The following is a 19,749-nucleotide window of genomic DNA, read 5'->3' on the forward strand; positions in this document are numbered from 1 at the left end:
CTCCGCCGCGGGGGTTGTTCGGGCAGTCCCGGGAGAGGTGCCCGATGTCCCCGCAGTTGAAGCACGCCCCGGCAGCCGCGGCGCTCCTCGTGGCGCTGCTCGCGCTTCTCCTTGATGGTCTGAAGAGTGCGGCAGTCTTGTGCATCGTGGGTGGCGTTGGTGTGGACGGGGCAGCGCGCGGCCGCTGTCGGCTTGCTGCCCGATGCTCCTGCCGACGCTGCCTTCTTGGCGGGCCTCTGGGGAGCCCCCGGTTCCGCGGCAAGCACTTGCTTCCTGCCGCGTTTCCGGGAGCTCTTCTTCCCGGAGCCCTCTGGTGGGTTTGCCGCTACTTTGGCGGCAAGCGCCCTTCCTCAGCCATCGCGCACTTGTGCGTGAGAGCGTAGAGATCTCTTCTGGTCCGGATCCGGTACGTGTTGAGCTTCTCACGCATCTTCGGATCACGGACTTTGATGGCGTACGTGTTAATGATGGCGGCCGCTTCCGTCTTAGGGATGGAGTAGGAGAGGTTGGAGAACCTGTTGGCGAAGTCCCACAACGTCTCCCCCGGTTTCTGCACGACCGTGTGCAGTTCCGCCATGGTTCCCGGGCGCTTGTAGCCGCCCTGGAACGCGTTCACGAACTGCTCGCGTAGGTCAGCCCAGGAGGCTATGGACCCGGCGGGCAGATTGAGCAACCAAGTCCTCGCTGATCCTTTGAGGACCATCGGGAACCAGTTGGCCCTGACCTTGTCGTCGGCGCCAATGGCGTTCATGCCCAACGTGTAGGTCAGGAGAAAATCCTTGGGGTTCACGGTCCCGTCGTATGTCCCGAGCGTCGGCGCTCGGAACTTGCGGGGCCACGTCACCCGGCGCAGCTCGCGAGTAAACGCGGCGCAGCCGTCCTCGGCGCCCATGGGAGCATCCTCCTGCTCCTCTGGGCGCTGGCGTTCTGCCTCACGCCGGCGCCGACGCTCCAAGCGTTGGCGTAGGTCTTCCTGCTAGCGAGCGTTCAAGACGCCTCGCGCGTCACCCGTGTAATGGTCGGTGACGAATCCGAGGATCCCACGGGATCCTCGCCTCCTGCCCTCCCAGTGGGGGAGGGTGTTCTCCGTGCCCTGCCCCGAGACGCGGGGCGCGTCTCCGCGTCCCGGGTTCTGCCCCCGGTCTGAACCAGCCGGGGCGCCCTTGCCTTGCGGCTGCTGGGCGGCAAGTGCAAGTAGCGCATCGAGCTCCGCACTCCATGCTTCGTGCGCCGGCGTGCCTTGCGGTGGCTCATAGCGCACCATGACACCCGCGGCTATGGTGACTCCCGCCGGGGTCTGGGCGGGAGGCTGCCGATTCTCCGACCGGCTGCCCTCCGCCCTGTCACCCGGTGCCCTCGGGTGAGTGGGGCGAGACTCCGTCGGCGTCGCACGCGACGCGCTGTGGTCATGGCGCTGCTGCTGCGCGTCTTCGGCCCGCGAGTGGACTCACGGGCCGACGTGTGCGGCATTGTGGCCGCTCGCACGGCTGTCTCCTGGCGCTGGGAGCCGCAGGCCCCCTCGGCCAGTTGTCTACCGACGGCCGAGGAGGTGGAGGAGGCAGCTGCGACTGTTGCCGCTGCCGCGGAGAGGACCCCTGATCCCCTTGTGCTTGTGACGCGCGCGCAGCGTCATGGGACCGAGTGCGCATGGCGAGAGTGTCGTGCAAGTCGACCCGGGGCTCGTCTGCCTTCTTGTGCGGCATGGCGAGCTAGTCGTTGAAGATGTCGCGGACCAAGAAGCTGGTGTTGACGACGATGACGCCGGCGGTCAACCGAAGATTTCTGCACCTGGTGCGCCAGATGTCGGAGCACGAGTCTCCGACTCCGGGTATGCCGAGCACCCCCTTTTTGGTTCGGTGGAGGGCGAGGTGATCGCTCCGGCGATCGCCGGCGTGGCGATAGACACGAAGTGTAGACACTAGAATTTACCCAGGTTCGGGCCACCCGGAGGTGTAGTACCCTACGTCCTGCTTTGGAGTTGTATTTCTTAGTATGAGTGTTACAGGTTGCCGGGGAGTTCCCGGGCTTTGCTACTTGTCCCTCTAAGGGCTTGGCACCCTTTGACCGGTCGCATCGGTACTTCTTTTATACACAAGGGGATAACACAGGTGCCTATGCATGCAGCGTGACACGTTTCCTAGACGCGTGTCACGGCCACACGAGATACATTTTCTTCTCATCCACGCTGGACGCCATGCAGCGCCCGGTCCACTATACACGGTACAAAAAAATGGTTCTCAGGGTAGCCGCTCTAGCCTTACTAAACAAGACTAGGCCTGCTGATAAGACTCCTGTCGGTGCATTAAATGCCTGCGCCTGCCGTCTTGTCCTGTTCTGTGGGTCCCGCCTGCATGCCCGAGCGCAGGTTGCGGGGGTGCACCTTCCCGGCTAGCGCACTGGCTAGTTGCCGGGAGGCGTTCCTTCGGCTTCCCGGGACCGGGGTTACCGGAAGCATCTTGTACTCGGCCCTTAGCTTTAGCTTCACTAGTGGTTGTCTCCTCGAGGCAGGCTTCTCGGGCTCGTCGCTTCCCGGGAGTCCTTCCTGATGGGGCTTCGTCACTAGCGACCCACGCGTCCCGTATCAGTGGGACCCCATGGGCCGCTGGTACGACATTTTCCCTTCGAGCAGCTATGTAATTTAAGTCCTCGTTGCACATTATGCCCATGGACAACTCCACCATAGCCAATGTACAACTTGCCAAAATAATTTTTCTTCTTAACTACTTATGTATATATATTCGCTCCTTGTTCTTATTTTTTTTGTAAAAACTAAAATCCTTATATTTTGATGCTGGTAATTATTTCGGCACATGCACATCATTCCAAGACTATCTTGCCATAGAGTATATGTCATATTCCGTAGCAGCGGTGGTTAGGGTAAACACGGTGGAGCCAATGTGAAGTGATGCAACTGCATATCCGGATCATCGCTCACGGGAGCGGTAACATCTTTCGAGAAAAACAACTTCATACTAGACCGTCCGAGATGTGATAACATTTTTTATACTCCCTCCGTCCAAAAAAAGATGTCTCAAGTTTGTTAAATTTTGGATGTATCTAGACATGACTTAGTGTATAGATGCATTCCAATTTTGTCAAAATTGAGACATCGTTTGTTGGACGGAGGGAGTACGAAATAACAACCAATATTCCATTTTGTAATCGACTTTTCAAATTTTGATATACAATCAACATTTTTTTTAGCGAATGGTATACAATTAACAGAAACACAAGACTCTAAACACACGAGACAACGGACGACCAGAAAGTCCAGGCCCACTTCGACCAATGAGCCCAACGTCCAGCCCATGTGGAAACCTTCGTTTTCCTTTATACGATGCGATAGCACAAAGGGATCGAAACGCACGTGCGACTTAATAAACAGATCGACTGGGAAAAACTTATTTCTCAGGCAACTGAGATTTAGTCGCTCCCAAAAAAGAACGGGATGTTCTTACCTGGCCGGGGTCCGTGTCCGTCGACAAGAAATGGCAAACTGAAGCACGCACGCCGCACGCAGCCTAGTCACGGAACTGGTTATTTTACGCCGCACGCAGCCTAGTCCTCCTGCCGGTGGGCCGTGGGTACAACTACAAGGGCTCTAGTATTCCTTATTAAGAAAAAAATCTACAAGGCTCTATTGCCGGTAGTTGAATAAATAAGGTGACCCGTGCCCTTGAATAAATAAGGCCGGGGTGCAATGTTGGCCCGGCCTGCATCCCAAGCCCGTGCAAAGCATTAAGCAGAGCCCCTATTTTCAGGCTGTCAGCTCTTCCCTAAAAGTTCAAATTGAGTTTCTGTACCCAATTCTGGGCCAGTCAAACAAGTTGATAGAGTTTTAGCCTCAGATGGGAGCCAAACGAGCTCTTACATTGTTCATGTGATTCCACCACTGCCATCACAAGTTGTTCCGCGAGCTTCCAAATCCCATCCGTCACAACTTCCACGCTGGTGCATGCAGCGAAGTGCTACTGATTCCTGAATATGATCCGAGTTTCAGAGTTGGTCATGCTTCCTTGACCTCTTTGCCCTTCACAAACAAATGGCCCCCGCCCTCATTGTACCACACGTATGCATGCTCGCCGGAGTACTCTGCTTTAATTTGGTCAAAGTTCTTTTTTTATCCCACCACAAGTTTTTTTTTCTTCATAATAACATATACAATAGTGATTAACATAATGAACTACATGAGCGACGATCTACCCAGATCAACCACTGGAAGAAAGACGGCTGGAAGCTTCAGACAAAAGAAAAAGACGGCCGAGTGGAAGCAGCGATCGATCTCGCGGCTTCTCAGCCTGGGCGAAGGCGCGTGACAAAACGCATGTTCGACAACGGCATGGTGTCAGAGAGAAGGATGGAGTCATGGAGAGACCTCCGTACCTGGCTTGCGGAGACACAGACAGAGCCAGCTGAAATCGCCAGCCATGGCCCGAACTTGCCGTCGGGACTCAGGAGCCGTTTCCAGTTTGCGGCGCCGGGCCGCGGTTCCGACCAGGATCGTGCAATGGCAAGATCAATTCACGTACGGCTAAGCTCTTCGTCGCCGGCGCGTCGGCGGTTCGATGGATGCCTATGCGCGAGGGACCTGTTGCCGTTGGAGGCCGACGTGCATTGCATGGCAGGTGCGCGCGTTGCTGTGTTGGGTTTGGATACTTTGGTTGATCTTTTCTCGGTCAATCCGTTTGGCTCTATTGGCATGCAAATTTTTTAGTCCCACATCGGGAATTTTGGTCGTTGAATACACGCATAAAAGAGGACGTGCCTGCACCTATCATCGCCGGGTCCGGTGGCGTGGATCTGTTGCCTCATGCTTCGAGGGGCAGGTTGGCAATCGAGTTGGGTAATTTCCGCAGACGAGGTTGAGAGCACTTTGGGCCCAGATTATGCGAACTTACATACTTGTGGGCCACACGGCCCATTGTGCCGGTGGCCTTCAAGAGGGCACACTTGGCAGGGCCCGACCCGGCCAGCGCCCCGAGTTGAAAGATCCGAGCTCCAACCGAAGGGAAGCGCCTGCGAAAAATATTGCCCCTCTTGCCAGTCCTTTCTTTTTTTCCTATACTGTTTTCATGATTTAGTTGCAAGGAGTGCTGGATTCCCACAAGACCCGGCCTGCCACGAGCTCCCCGCCGCCGCTCAACTCGGGTCGTTTCCCACGACGACGAAGCGTACCCAACGGTCGTGCATGGCGCCGCCGCGTCCGTGTGCTTTTGGGGGTTGCTCGTACGGACGTAGCGAGCAAGCTATTCGCCAAAATTAGCCATGGCCGAAACAGAAAAACCAACAGCCCACGATCGACCTATCTATATACATCGCCATGGCTGCCCCCCCGGGCGTTGCAAAAATAGAGTACTCCTTCTCTTTCCTTTCTCCTTTCCTTTCCCAGCCGCAGCGGAGGGGAGGGGGAAGATTAGAAGGAAGGGGAGGAAGAAGAAATAATTATAAAGAGCCTAGATTCTTGCAAGGAATAATTTTAACACCCGAATTTGAGTAGACACCAAAGGTCAGGGGAGAGGGCGGCGGCGGCGAGCGACGGTGTGGGTGGTGGTGCCGGCCGGCAGGGGAAGCTCCTTCTCCCTGCATGCTGCCTTGATCGAATCCGTTCATCATTCTACCGTTTACCCGTCCGGCCTGAGGAAAAGAGTACATTTCGCACTGCAAATCCTGCAATGCCTTCGCCTGCCCCTGCCCTCCTCGCCGCCGAGTCTTCGTCGTCGCTGGTCCTTCCCGGCTGCGGCGTCTGCTGCTGACTGACTCTCTGGATGTAGTGGCTAGCTTCCTAGCTCTCGATTGACATGTTGATGTGACAAGCCAGAAACACAAACCAAGGTATGCGTCTCCGGTCGCCTTTGCTGCTGCTATCTTTCTTTTTTTCTCCCGACGTGACTTGAGAAAGTTAATCACGGAATTTTGTGATTAGCCGGCCGTTGCCACCGGATAATGGCGATTGCGGTCGGCCACTGCCACGACCTGAAGCCGCCGCCCGCCGCCCGCGGCCGGCATTACCGCCCTCACTCCCTCGCCCAGCTCGACCACCAGGAAACGAATCCCAACGCCGCCGCCGGCGGCAGCCTCTCACCGCAGCGCCGGAGTCTCTCCTCGCCGTGCTTCACCACCGCCGCCGTCGCGCCCGCCGGCGCTGACAACGACGACCACGCCGCGAACAACGACGACAAGGCAAACATGCTGCCGCGCGTGGAGATCGTGGCTGGCCGCCACGCCCCGGGCGTGCACGAGCTCATCGCGGAGGCCGCGGGCGCCATGGCGTCCGGGACGCGGCTGGTGCCGGCGCAGGGCGGCCTCGGCGGCGCGCTGCTGCTCAACGACGGGCGCTCGGGCGAGCACGTGGCGGTGATCAAGCCTCTCGAGGACGACGCTTCCAATGGTGACGGCGGGGGGTACGAGAGCGAGGCCGTGCTGCGGGAGGTGGCCGCGTTCCTCCTGGACCACGGCGGCTTCGCCAGCGTGTCCCCCACGGCGCTGATCAGGATCTCCCGCCCCGACATGGACACGACAACCATGGCGTCCATCCAGCGGTTCGTGGCGCACAGCCACGACGCGGGCGAGCTGGGCCCGTCGCGGTTCTCGGCTACGTCCGTGCACCGCGTCGGCATCCTCGACGTCCGCCTCCTCAACATCGACCGCCACGCCGGCAACATCCTCGTCAAGAACGACACCACGGGCACGGACTGGGCGGCGCCGCTGGAGCTGGTGCCGATCGACCACGGGCTGTGCCTCCCGGAGCGGCTGGAGGACCCGTACTTCGAGTGGCTGCACTGGCCGCAGGCGTCGATGCCCTTCTCCGCCGAGGAGCTCCGCTACATCGCGTCCCTGGACGCGCCCCGCGACGCCGAGTTGCTCCGCGAGGAGCTGCCGGCGATCACGGAGCCGGCCATCCGGATCCTCACGCTGTGCACCGTCTTCCTGCAGCGCGCGGCCGCGGCCGGGCTCTGCCTCGCCGACATCGGCGACATGATGACCCGCGAGTTCTCGTCCGCGGAGGAAGGCGTGAGCGTGAGCGAGCTCGAGGCGCTCTGCAACAAGGCCGTGGACGACGGTGACCGGAGGACCGAGGAGTCGTCGCCGAGGCACGTGTCGTTCGGGGAGCTGAGCGCCGAGGAGTGGGCGGCGTTCCTGGAGAAGTTCGAGCGGCTGCTGCCGCCGGCGTTCGAGGCCAAGATGAAGAAGCTCTGAACCCGATCGAGCGGACAGAGGACAGCACTGGCTGCTCTGCGTTGTGGGATCTGTGTACACGTCCGTCCGTACGTAGGTCGAGGGCTTTACGATGCACGCGCGTGTACGTGCTTGAGCTTGTGCCGTGACATGCTTGTAGAGAGCACAACGCAGCTCTGGAAACCGTCTTCCGAAAGAAGAAGCTGACACCAAGTTGTAGCAATGCCAATCCGATCCAATGCATTGGACAACTCAACATTGATCGCAACGCATGGGCCGTCCCCGCTGACACATACTACCGGGCGTTTTACATTTCAGCGCGCGTTGCCACGTACCATTCATTCCCTACCTTTTGCTTAACCACTTGTCAAAGATTCATAATCCGAGCTCATCTTCTTGGTAGAATCGTTTCACCTTTTCTTATGGCTGGAATTCTGATCATGAAAAAGGAGACGCTCGCTTCTTTGATTCTCCTGTATGGAAGGATATTTCTTCCTGCATTCCTCCATGGCTCTATTCCCTTCGATTTCCTTTTATTTGGTTAACCACTTGGTTAGCGCCAATTAGGTAATAGGCCGTATAATCTGAAAAGGGGCTTCTTCAGTTCTTCCTGTATGGAGTAATAGGCTGTGTCAAGGAAGAGGGGAAGAACTGAAGAAGAGGCGACCATTGCCGAGAGGGGAAAAAAGAGAGAAAGAGCTGCACATACTAAGGACATTTCTAATAGGTTGTGGATTCTTATTTTGAGAAAAATAGGGAGTAGGCCAAAAGTGATAAGATTGTAGAAAAAATATACTCCCTTTGTGTATTTCATATAGATTATTATACAAATCCAAATAAGTTATTTCTGGACGGAGCGAGTACAACTCATATAACCCCTTCATCCCATATTAAATGATTTTTTATTATATGTATCTAGACGCTTTTTAGGCATAGATACATTCATATTTTGACAAATTTAAGTCACTTAATATGGGGCGGAGGGAGTAGATTTTTTTTTCTACTTATTCTTTTATATAACTCATTCGCGTCTTGGGTCTTGCACCTGATCAACAACTGGTCACATCCATTTATTGCTAAACATATGAACAACAAGTCACTGAAAACAAAAATTGTCTTCGCACCAGAGAAACTATATAAACGTACTCCCTCTGTTTCATAATTCTTGTCGAAATATTACATGTATCTAGACACTTTTAAGAATAGATATATCTATTTTGGGACAAATTTGAGACAAGAATTACGGAACGAAGAGAAAAGAAATGGAAAGAGTATCTGCATGTTGCTGGAAAAAAAAACATATATACATGTTGGGCTCCAAAGCCCATAAACAACAGTACGGAGGACCATTCCCCTAGCACCAGTCGCTTCCATTCTCCATCCCTGAAAAAAAGGTCGCTGCCACTCCACCGTGTGATCTCGCCGCCGCGAAGCACGACCGCCGCCGCCCCGCCGCCACCTGACAGCCAACACTCGCGCGCCCGAAGGTTCTCCTCTTATTACTCCATTTTACATCGCTACCTCCGTCCACAGCGACCGCTGCCTTGCGGCATAGCCCCATGGCCGCCGCCGCCGCCCCGGCGCCTCCCCCCGCTGAGCCGTCGCCGAAGCCACCGGATTCTATCCCCCCCGCGGTTCGCGACCTGTACCTTGGTGCTCGTGATTCCGAACCTTTAATTTTGTTGTTTTCTTCTGACGTGTTTCGGGTGGCGATACCCAGGAAGAGGATGAGGCGGATGCGGGAGGCACCCCACGGAGGGCTGATCGGGTGGGGACGGTGAATTGGGGAACTGGCACCCTCGTCGGCGTATTCACTGGGCTCCTCTACGGCGGGAGCAAGGAGGCCAACGCGAATGTTGTAAGTTGCCACCCTGCTCCATTGTGGCATCCTCCTTTCCGCCCTACTCCATTGTGGCATCCTCCTTTCCGCTATTGGTTCATCTATAACTTGTAATACTAGATAGAGATACTTTGCAATCCATAGGCACTCTTTCAACTGGTTAAATTTAAATGGAGATACTTCTTTGCTGTTATTTGATGTCCACTTTGCATCTCAGGCTAGGGCATGTAATCTTATGTTTCATTGCCACAATTTAATTCGACCTGCAATCAAGGAGCTGAGTTTTGTTGCAGAATTATGTGAAATTACAGTATGCAGACTCGCTTGTGTAACAATATAGAATCAAACTACGAATATAGGATCAAATGGAAATTACTTGTCTCCAACTTCGGCTGTTGTATTCCAGAATTTGGAGTAGATACTTACTATCTTAATGTATATTCAAGGAGAATGAGGATGAATTTTTTGAAACTCTGCTTGCTTCATGTTTACAGAGTAAGGATGCAGAAGTGATGTTGAAGATGGGAAGCACCACAGACAAGCGTGAACAGTATAGGCTGATGAGAGACGCAATGGAGAAGAGATTCATCCGGGTTGCCAAAGGCTCACTAGTTGGTGGTGCTCGCCTTGGGATGTTCACTGCAACTTTCTTTGGCATACAGAACCTTCTTATTGAGAACCGCGGAGTGCATGATGTGTTCAATATTGCTGGAGCTGGCTCGGCTACGGCGGCTGCTTTTGGACTTATATGTATGTATCTCACATATTAAATACTCGTATTAGATTTTAATCACATTTGGTCACAGAAAGTCACTAAACTATTATTTTGCTATATTATCATATTGTATAACTTGGAAAAGCTTATGAAATGTGTTCTAGGTAAAACAAAACTGATATATCCCAGTGTGTTGCTATTACTAATTCCGCCTTGTAACTGTTGTTAAAGATTTCTGTTATAGGCGTTTGGTCAAATTATTGCAGGCTATATATTTATTTGTCTTCGCATGTAAGGTCGTCTGCCTTTAGCCTTTGGCTATGTAGCCCTTAACCATATGATGGTTTGAATATCTGATATATGGAACAATGGAATTGACCTGCCAGGAACTTTTACTTGGATATTTTGCATCAATCAGGACACTTGACTTTTTGTGTTATCTTGAAGATTGGACTTTGTATGGGAAGTTCGTAAAAGAATGTTTGTCTGAATATCTTGATGATTATTGATATCTTACATTACGTTTTTCCTTTATTTATTTATTGGCATGTATCTTGGTGACTGTAAATACCTCTTGTGGTTTGTTCCAGTTTCTTCTTGCCGGTTATCATCATGGGATAAATCGTTTTTTATACTCCCTCTGTCCCATATTAATTGTTGAAATATTACATGTATCTAGAGGCTTTTTAGTCATAGATACATCCATATTTGGACAAATTTGAGACAACTAATATTGGACGGCGGGAGTATTACTTTTTGTAATTTAATTCTGATACTGCTCATTATACTGGGTTCATCTCAACTAATGTCTATCTTCAGTGCCAGGTCCACCAATGTGGCGTGCAAGGAATGTATTAGTCGGATCTGTTCTTGGTGCCGGAATCTGCTTTCCCCTTGGTACTGTTACCTTAATTATGGGTTTGATAATGCAATATAAATAGATTTATGGTATCGCCTATGATAGTACAGGATGTTGGACATCCTGCAAAGTATATGAATTATTACCATCTTTAACAACTGCTTCCTCCGATTCTTAGTTGTAGGCCTCTTAAACTTAACTGCGTTTTGATATGAATGTTTGAAGCTTGCCACATGATGGGTAGCCTTTAATTTCTGTATTTCATGTCTTAGCCTATCATTCTATGTACCTTATCATCAATGTACTCCTTTTTGCTCATCCCATAGTGCCCTTGTTCATGTGGGAGGATGTCTAGTTCTAGAGCGTGCACTTGAGTAAAACAAAGCTATCTTGCCATAAGCATGTGCATTTTTAACACAATGTGCCACCAGTTGCGAAAATGTCACTTCTTAAACAATGGCTATACATCGTGTCAACTTACTCAAGTCTGCTGTGAACTTGTGGTTATTTGCTCAAGAAACTGACCTCGGGAATTCTTCCACAGGTTGGGTACAGTTGAAGCTGGCTGAAAGGGCCAATCTTGAGATTTCAAAATCACAGTCAGATTTTGCAAAAGAGCATGGAAATCAAAGCCGCGTGGGTGCAGCTATAGACCGACTTGAGGGCAGCCTGAGGAAGTAGCATTATGTACCCTGCAAGAACCTTTTCTCATACCTTGTGTTGGTTCCTGGAAGTGTAGCTGCAAGCTGGCTATATTTTGTTAACACGCACGGCTGTTACTCTTGTTCTTTCCTGTGTTTGTCATACTAATGTTGTGAATTTTGAAGTGGTAAAACTGGTAATAGCTATAGCAGCTAGGGCAACGCCTCTGGCCCTTTGAAAACAATAGCAGCTAGGGCAACCATGTCTGTTTTTTGAAGATAAATTGTGATACAGAATCTGACTTGCTGGAACCGGACATTTCTGATCAGTTTTTCGTACTGATTTGGATGTTTGTTTGTGTCACTATGGATTTACGTTTATATTTCGCAGCATGCATAATTCTCTTCATGATATCTCGCCAATTGTGTAATCCGTTGGAAGGATGCGGCAGCCATGAAGTGGAGTAGTTCCTTGGAATCCGCTCGACTCTGTATCGGTTGATGCCGAAACCAGCTTTCTTCCCAATGAATTGGGCAAGAAAACGAGCAAAGACGGATCCAAACATTTCATATGTCCACACTCCAGATAGGGCATAGGGCACAGCCATACGCCTTGTCTCTATACTTATCATGGGACTCTGCAGTGCATAGAAGCAGATAATGATCACTTCAGTTCTGGGAGGATCGACAGGTGAGAGCTGTGATTTATTTAGCTTAAGAAGCTGCCCTCGGGAGTTCTTCTACATGTGAGAGAAAAAATCTGCAACTACTTGCTGGTGCAACCCATTCTAAAAACTATGATTTTCTTTTGCTGATGTACAAACTGCACAATATGATACTGTATTAAAATCTGTGAGCTTCTGTTTTGTCAGTATATAGAACATCAATAGAGCAAAACCTACAATAAAACTTCAGTGCATTTACACAACACACCGTTAGGCTGCAAGATGTTTCATACATATAGACAGTAGGTTCAAGAACAGGACTGGAAATGCGAATACAAAAAAGGGCCTGAAGTTTGAAACATGGGCAATGTTTCAACTTGAAACACTTTAGACAAGTCATCTACCACAGAAATGGATATCATTAGCCAATTCTCAGCTTAACATTTGTTCCACAATCCACAGATCCTGACAACAGTCGGCAGAAACTCAGACATGCAAACGGAACTACATAATCAATACCGAAGAACCAGAATCTGAAGTTCTAAGTTTTAGCCATTACATCAACAGTTTGATAGCAATATGGTTGCAATATAAATGCCCAAAAAAGTAACATAATTTAGCCAACGTCAGTATTAGAAGTTAGGCTCCAGAAACAATTGATGTGGACTTCTGTCTACCATCTGGAATGGCAAAAAGCACAACTGGTTTGGACGACCGGACAAATGGAACATCACATCTGTAATACCCTTTCCTTTCGAGCTGTATAACTTCTCCTTGCTTGATATTCCGCATGTTCGGGTCTCCAAGAGCTAAAGCTTCTCGTCTAGTGCAAGGGTTAAGATTGTCAAGGAAGTTGTCGTCTTCTTCCAGCTGCAAAAGCGTCAGATATTATTAGGCTTTGAAATACATGTGGAGATCACTTTATCATGGACTTGCACATTGAAGGAAGAGATAAACTCATCCAAAACAGCACATGCAAACTAAATATCCGCATCAACAGCTCTAGCAATGGTAAGAGTGAAGTATTGGTAGATTGCCATGTTGAATTTCAACTTTCAAGAACCAACCAGTTCATAAAATCCTCAAGCTGTTGAGACAAGCTGACCAAACCACACATACTTCAACGGATTCTGTAACTACGCAACAGATGTATCTAACTAATTTAAGTGAAAAGGCATTCATAGCACCATAATAACTAATGCACCAAATAGGTACAATAAGAATACAGTTCTGGAATGCATGCCTACCAATAAACATAGATTTAGTGTCTTACCTTTTTCTTATTAATTAGGTAGTCAAAATCTACCAAAGACAGAGACACAAGGTCTTCAATATCAGCTAGCCATGTTAGCTTCAACTTTGTCATCTTCACTGATCCGTCAAGATGAAGCTCACCAACTAGTTGAGTAATTGCTCCATTATCTGTCTTGACCTCTTTAATGATAGCATTTCCCCAGTCCATCAAAGTGACTTCCTCACCCACGCTAATGACTGATGCATCAGCATACTCTAGCCAAATTCTGTTTGTGAATGTTGTAGCCTTCTTTCCAGCACCCTCATATTTCTTGTGCCTTGGCAAGATACGAACGAATGGTTCCTCTGGACCATTAGTAAGTGTCAAAAGCACACATTGATCTTTAAGCACAGCAGTATGCCTTCCACACACTGGATCAACTATCTTCTTGTTGATCGTCCAGAGTTTATCCCACTCCATAAGATTCAGATTTTTTGAAGCGCCCTTCACAAATAGTTAAGGTGAAAAAAGAGAGTTAATAACTCAAGCGTACATATAGATATAGTTATAAAAACAGAAAGAGTAACTCGTTACAAGATTACCTGCTCAAGTATAAATTGTATCAATGCTTCAATCTTCAAGCCACGACGTACTATGCCTTGTACAGTGGGAAAGCGTGCATCAGTCCAATCCTCCACCTTCTTGTTTTGTACGAACCAGAGAAGCTTGCGCTTGCTAAGAACAGTATAAACCATATTCAGCCTGCTGAACTCATAGATTTCTACCCTCTGCAGCCCCATGTCTTGAAGGACACGATAGTACTGTGCGTTTCGATCATGGTATTCACTTGAACGAAGAGCATGAGTCACTCCTTCCAATGCATCAACAAATGGGCAAGCAAAGTCGTATGTTGGGTAGACCTTGTATTTTGAGCCTACACGGTGATGGGGATCAGGGTTGCAACGGTAGTAAACAGGATCTCGAAGTGATTTGTTAGGGTCTTGCATGTCAAGTTTACCCCGTACACAGCACTGTGTACCTCTTTGGGTACCCTTAACCATCTCACTCCACAACAACAAGTTCTCCTGAACAGTACTGTTTCTACATTTAGATTCCACACCATCCATCCTTTCACTCCTCATTTGCTCCTTAGGCGTATCATCAACATAGGCCTTTCCCTGCTTAATCAAACTTTCAGCCATTTCCATTAGCTTTGGAAAATAATCCGATGTGTATGTAACTACATCATATTTAACCCCAAGTGTCTCAATATCTTTCAGGACGTTCTCAACAAATTCATTGCTCTCTTTTGAAGGATTTGTGTCATCAAATCGAACTATTAGACGCCCTTTATATCTCTCTGCAAAGTACTTGTTCAATAGTGCAGCCTTAGCATGACCGATGTGGAGATACCCACTAGGCTCTGGTGCAAAACGAACACAAACCTCACCGACTTTGGCACCTGGGAGATCTATTTCATGACCTGAGATGTTCTCCTTCAAACCAGGCACCTTTTCTTTCAAGCTTGGCGCAGGAGATTTGCCAATTCCACGCTTTCCAACATAAGCAGTTGTAACTTCATCCAGTGCGTCTGAATAGTCTACAGCTATGCTGTTGAACCAACGGACAAGGTTTTGATACTTCTTTGATTTCCTTAGACTTTCCCATCGTTGACCAGTACCTGAAGAACAGAGTTGTAAGTTGTAACCTCCAAGGTAAGACACATATAGAGAGCGAGCAATAAGTTACAGCTTGATGAAAGAAGCCAAGAAATTACCTGTGAGATTTGACCACACTACAATGTCAGCAATAGACAGACCATAACCAACCAAAAAGGTTCGAGATGCCAGGTATCCATCTATAAATGAGCATGCAGCTTCAAATTCAGAGCCCGAAAGTATGAGCGGCGCGTACTCTAGCCATTGGTCAACCTACAGATGCGTAACAATAGCAACTCAGAACATACTGAGATGATCTTGAATATCATTGGCAAACACCACCTGATGACCAAAACATACATGTGCCGCCTGAATAGCGTCCTGGCCATAGAAGCTGGAAACAGATGCAGCACGGGCAATGTAACGAAGAATTGTGTTCACGCCATGTATAAAGTCCCTGTACATAATCATAGTAGATTCATTGAGACGCCATAAACTCCCATACATAAAAACTGCCAAGGACAAGTACTAGTTTTATAGCACGTTTCACCAACAAAACTGCTTTGGTCGACACACATGTTCTAAGAGTCATTATTTTCACGAACATAACTTCTTAGAACCATGAATACTGGAAGGTGATGCTCAGAGTCAACAGGGTCAACAGTTAAGCAGTTCATCAGAGGGAGGGAAGCTAAAAGCCTAGAAGGGCTTACCCAGAACTGAGATGCAGTGTGGGCACTGAGCCTGAGGCGAGGGTCGGATCAATCGTTAGGGGAACACCGGCAATCTTAGCAGCAGAGAGGATGGAAAGTGGCGGGCTGTCCTGGGGGAACGCTAGTTTCGCCTCCATCAAGACCCTCGCAGAGCAGGAATCTGCGAATTGCAGAAAAACGTTGTGAGCGGCACAAGCAGGAGGGGCGGATCTGGATGACCTGAAGCTCGTACCTCGGAAACGGATTCCCAGAGCGGACGGAGTGAAGACAGCAGGGATGCGCGGAGTGGCGATGAGGTAGAACGGGTGCAGCGATGGCGGCGACGCGCGTGAGAGGCGGGTGGTTCTTGGAGGGGTGGCAGCTCTAGCCTCTAGGCTCTAGGGCACAGGCTCTTGGGCCGCGTTGGGTCAGGCTGGAACTTGCGATCAAAGCACGAGGCTGCCGCGGCGCCGGCCCGTGTGAGGTTGATGGATTTTTTTTTTACCAGTCTGTGGGGTTGATCGATCTAGGGTGAGTTTGGATCATGATAATCACAGCTTTTCCTTACTAGTCAGTTTGCACGTGCGACGCACGTCTTTACAACACGTGTTTTTTAAATTTAATTTTTCTACTGTATAAGTTATTTATTATTACTGTTTTTCTCACTGAACCATTATTATAATAGTTGTGATTACGTAGCAATGTAACTATAAAATCCACGAGCGCATAAATATATTACATTTAGGTACCAAAATATTACAACTCGACAGAAATTGGAAGCAATAATTAAAATACAAGTATTCCACAATATTATCCACTATTCTATTAAATCGGTGAATGTCCATTTTTCTATGCGGTCAAGAACGTCTCGTTCTTCGGGAGAGATATTGTCTACAACTTCATTGAGTTCATGCTTTAAAATATGTGCCAAAGATCATTGTTTGAGCAAGAAGTCGTCCTACACATGGGTCATAAAACATGGTCATAAAAAAATTCATGTGATAATCTGGTACAAATGAGCATGTTAAAAACACTCGGTATTGAATAATGTAGCCTTTCATTGTGATATGAGTGCATGAAATTGAAAACCAAATATCCAGACAGACCACTGCAAACATATGTAACGTTACATTGTGCGTTGAAACAAATGAGATAAGATTGTGTGGGAGTGAGAAACTTCGTACCCGTGATAGTTCCTTGGAATAACATCAGAAACTTTGCATTCCCATTTACATATATCATCGTTCCATCCAGGGTTTGCAACTTCGACGGCAAGGTTGTTTTTACCTATTTCCATAGTTTTAAATAAATGCTCTCCCCAAGATTGTATTGGAAGCGGATTCAAAATATAGACAATTTTTTTTTGAAGGTTGAAGACGAACAACATATATAGCCCATAAATTTCATAAGGCAAATAAATCTGTAACAATAAGTTTACGAATACATTAGTCGCATTATGACAAAAAAAATAACCCCAACTTATATAAGAAAGAAGGAATGAAGTATTACCGTGTCACAATCTGAGATATGGTACTCGTCGATGCAGCCAGGCCAGCTACGAAACAATTGTGCCAGCTGTTCAACGTCTAACATTTCACGACAACCCGCGTCTCGTGCAAATTTGGACATCGTCTAAAATGATAAAAAAAAGTCTTAGCAATATGATGGAAAATGTGATTATTTGATTAAAGTAACTTACGCAAAACTTCAGATCCATTAAGTGAACCAGTTGATCTCTACATAAGTTTGATGGGTGGCTCGCTAGTACACGCACAGCCACATTGAAGCAATCTGGGTCCACATAATCTATGAACAATATGTTCCTTATTTGTCTTAGAGTTAAACTAATTGGATAAGGCTTAGAGATCCTGACCCATTCGATCCTGTGGAAGAGCAAATTTTGTCAAGCACGATGGAACAAATAATAGTTTATTTGAACACAAAAAAATGAACTTGCTAGAAAAGGTGGCTTACTCGAATAAACGGGGATCAATTATCTCCAGTTGCAAGCAAAGTAATTCTATGAGGTCGTCGTTTGTTGGATTGATAATAGTTGATTCAGGGAATAAGTCCGATAGGAGGTCAAATTGTGGCCGGTCTCCCCACCCGGGAAAAACAATGGGTATGCCAAGGGATCATAGCACCCATAGTATGCTCTAATATATAGAGGACGTCCTCCTCCTTTTGCATGCACGACAATACTCCTATCAAAGACTTTCGTCGGGTCGTTCCCTTCAACCCAAATCGCAGCCACTTCAGAAGTCGTGGGTGCATTGTACCGACGTTGATCCAAGGTTATATTTGTGTTCAGCTCAATCTTGTACATCTAGATTTGAGAACGACCCGACGGTCTTGAAAGTCTGCACATAAGGGTTGTGCTCAAGTATACTCAGAATTTTCCGAATGAGGTCTACATTAAGATCAGGTGACCTCTAGATCCTGTGAGACAACGTTTGATCACCATCATAAATGTAAAGCTGCAAATGCCGTGGTCCATTTCCGCTAGGCACCAAATCATCCACTTTGTGGTACAGCATGCCATGTGCACGGAATGTAAATATGCCGGTCCTTGCCGCAGTGCTGACTCGGCGGTCAAGTGTAACTCCAAGACTTGTGAATGAGAATTGAGAGTCAAAATACCGGATATTCTCTCGGAAATACTTAGCATCGTCGTCGTCCTGACTGGTCCATAACCGCTTCAACTCTTCAGGGACATCTGGAATGAATACACGGATTTTTCCTTTTCTACAACAAAATGCAGGCCCCTTGTACTGAAATCTTGTTGCTTCACAATGGCCGCAGTCTCTGACTTTTCTGAGGACATGGTGTTCTCTGGATAGATCTCGGTAGACACTATCAAAATTATCATGCTTCGGTATTCCACCAGCAACCTGACGTTCGTCTCAGACCGATTCATACTCAACATCTACAAGTGTAAGTAAAATGGACAATTAAGGAGTATTATCCTAGCTGTATATGATAGTGCTGTAATAAAAAACTGAGATGTTAATGTACATACGTTCCCTGAATAATGTTTCTTCCTCCTAAATGTCATTATCGTCTGCCTCATTGCCCTCATTAGGTTCTGTGTCAGCATTCCCAAATGATATTCAAACTATATTAATACGAGCTTATGTACGTTCTGAGTCTGATGGTTGTTCAGCAGGCTCAAATGATATTCAAACTATATTAATACGAGCTTATGTACCTTCCGAGTCTGATGGGTGTTCAACAGGCTCAAATATTCCATATACGTCGTCTGTTTCATCATTTCTTTCATAATTGTCTGGTTGCCCCGCATCTGGGGACTCTTCCATTCCTCGCCTCTTGTCGCTTTCTTGGTTCAGCTGAGGTGTTTGAACCTCTATCAATTGTGTTAAAAGCCCTGCAAAGTGTTGAAATCACAAGAATATTATTATAGTGTTGTTGTTATTGACCTCGTACCAAGGCGTTAAGGTATTACCTTGTGTACTATCTCGTATTACGGTGGACTTGTTTTTGTTTTGCTGGTTCTGTCCAGAAGGCATAAGAACAGCCCTCCTTCGCCCAGAAATTTCTTGCATCTGGTATGCGTCATTCCTGCGTGACCAATCAGACTCATCGTCGTAGTTTACATTGTCCTTGCTTGATAAGCCTGCAGGGAAATAGCAAAAATCACATCAGTCAGTAATTGAACAATCTGCAAGCTCAGAATATGCAATTTCAAATTTATGGGAGTACAGGACCTGCACATCCTATTTGTTATAGTTGTTGGGTGAGAGCTGATCGTCCAGTTGGTTGTGTAGTAGTCCTATTGGTATTGCCCTCGAGGAGGGCCTCCTTTTTGTTACTTTGCTCGCGTGAGTGGCGTTGTCGCTTTAATATCTCTTCTCTATTTCGTGCATGTCGCTCCCTTTCCCTCTGATTTGTATTCTCTTTTGGGTCTGCATAGATGATACGGCTCATTAGTACGCACAATATTTTAAATGGAGTAGTTGATAATCATTACCATGGGACATGCCAAGCGGTGTATGTGCTTCATTTATTTGTCCATTCATATCGTCCGCAGTATTATTTGTCTCACCGTACGATTGACGCAGTCTCTTTACTATACCACTCATATTTAGTGAATTTTGTTCCCTTTGCCTCTTTATGTCATTCAGACCTACATAATTGTTTAGCATATGAGCAAATCCGTAGTCAAATCGGCGGTTGCTGCCCACATTTACCTGAGCCTTGGGAGTTGGTGATGTCCTGAAATGGGGTACGTTCTCCATCGGTAGTGGCCGC

General features: G+C 48.0%; 4 protein-coding genes across 4 annotated transcripts; 2 read left to right on the forward strand and 2 right to left on the reverse strand.

Moving 5' to 3' along the window:
• Positions 1 to 6,186: 6,186 nt before the first annotated feature.
• LOC100827052 (phosphatidylinositol 4-kinase gamma 8) lies at positions 6,187 to 7,444 on the forward strand. Its single transcript, XM_010234747.3, has one exon. It carries the CDS (start codon positions 6,187 to 6,189, stop codon positions 7,195 to 7,197), a length of 1,011 nt encoding a protein of 336 aa, XP_010233049.3. The 3' UTR covers positions 7,198 to 7,444.
• Positions 7,445 to 8,517: 1,073 nt separating this feature from the next.
• Positions 8,518 to 11,595, forward strand: LOC100826027. The gene is made up of 5 exons (XM_003566858.4): positions 8,518 to 8,810; positions 8,897 to 9,034; positions 9,511 to 9,766; positions 10,551 to 10,628; positions 11,135 to 11,595. Exons 1-5 carry the CDS (start codon positions 8,736 to 8,738, stop codon positions 11,269 to 11,271), a joined length of 684 nt encoding a protein of 227 aa, XP_003566906.1. The 5' UTR covers positions 8,518 to 8,735; the 3' UTR covers positions 11,272 to 11,595.
• A 697-nt stretch (positions 11,596 to 12,292) lies between these two features.
• LOC100827571 (glutamate--tRNA ligase, cytoplasmic) lies at positions 12,293 to 15,895 on the reverse strand. The gene is made up of 7 exons (XM_003566863.4): positions 15,734 to 15,895; positions 15,502 to 15,661; positions 15,149 to 15,245; positions 14,908 to 15,061; positions 13,733 to 14,811; positions 13,170 to 13,634; positions 12,293 to 12,766 (listed from the first exon to the last, which is right to left on the reverse strand). Exons 2-7 carry the CDS (start codon positions 15,636 to 15,638, stop codon positions 12,536 to 12,538), a joined length of 2,163 nt encoding a protein of 720 aa, XP_003566911.1. The 5' UTR covers positions 15,639 to 15,661; positions 15,734 to 15,895; the 3' UTR covers positions 12,293 to 12,535.
• Positions 15,896 to 16,414: 519 nt separating this feature from the next.
• Positions 16,415 to 17,977, reverse strand: LOC106866194. Its single transcript, XM_024458720.1, has 6 exons — positions 17,911 to 17,977; positions 17,455 to 17,578; positions 17,180 to 17,363; positions 16,990 to 17,112; positions 16,658 to 16,900; positions 16,415 to 16,438 (listed from the first exon to the last, which is right to left on the reverse strand). Exons 1-6 carry the CDS (start codon positions 17,975 to 17,977, stop codon positions 16,415 to 16,417), a joined length of 765 nt encoding a protein of 254 aa, XP_024314488.1.
• Positions 17,978 to 19,749: the final 1,772 nt, after the last annotated feature.

This window comes from Brachypodium distachyon, chromosome 2 (assembly GCF_000005505.3).
Source record: "Brachypodium distachyon strain Bd21 chromosome 2, Brachypodium_distachyon_v3.0, whole genome shotgun sequence".
NCBI lineage: Eukaryota > Viridiplantae > Streptophyta > Magnoliopsida > Poales > Poaceae > Brachypodium > Brachypodium distachyon.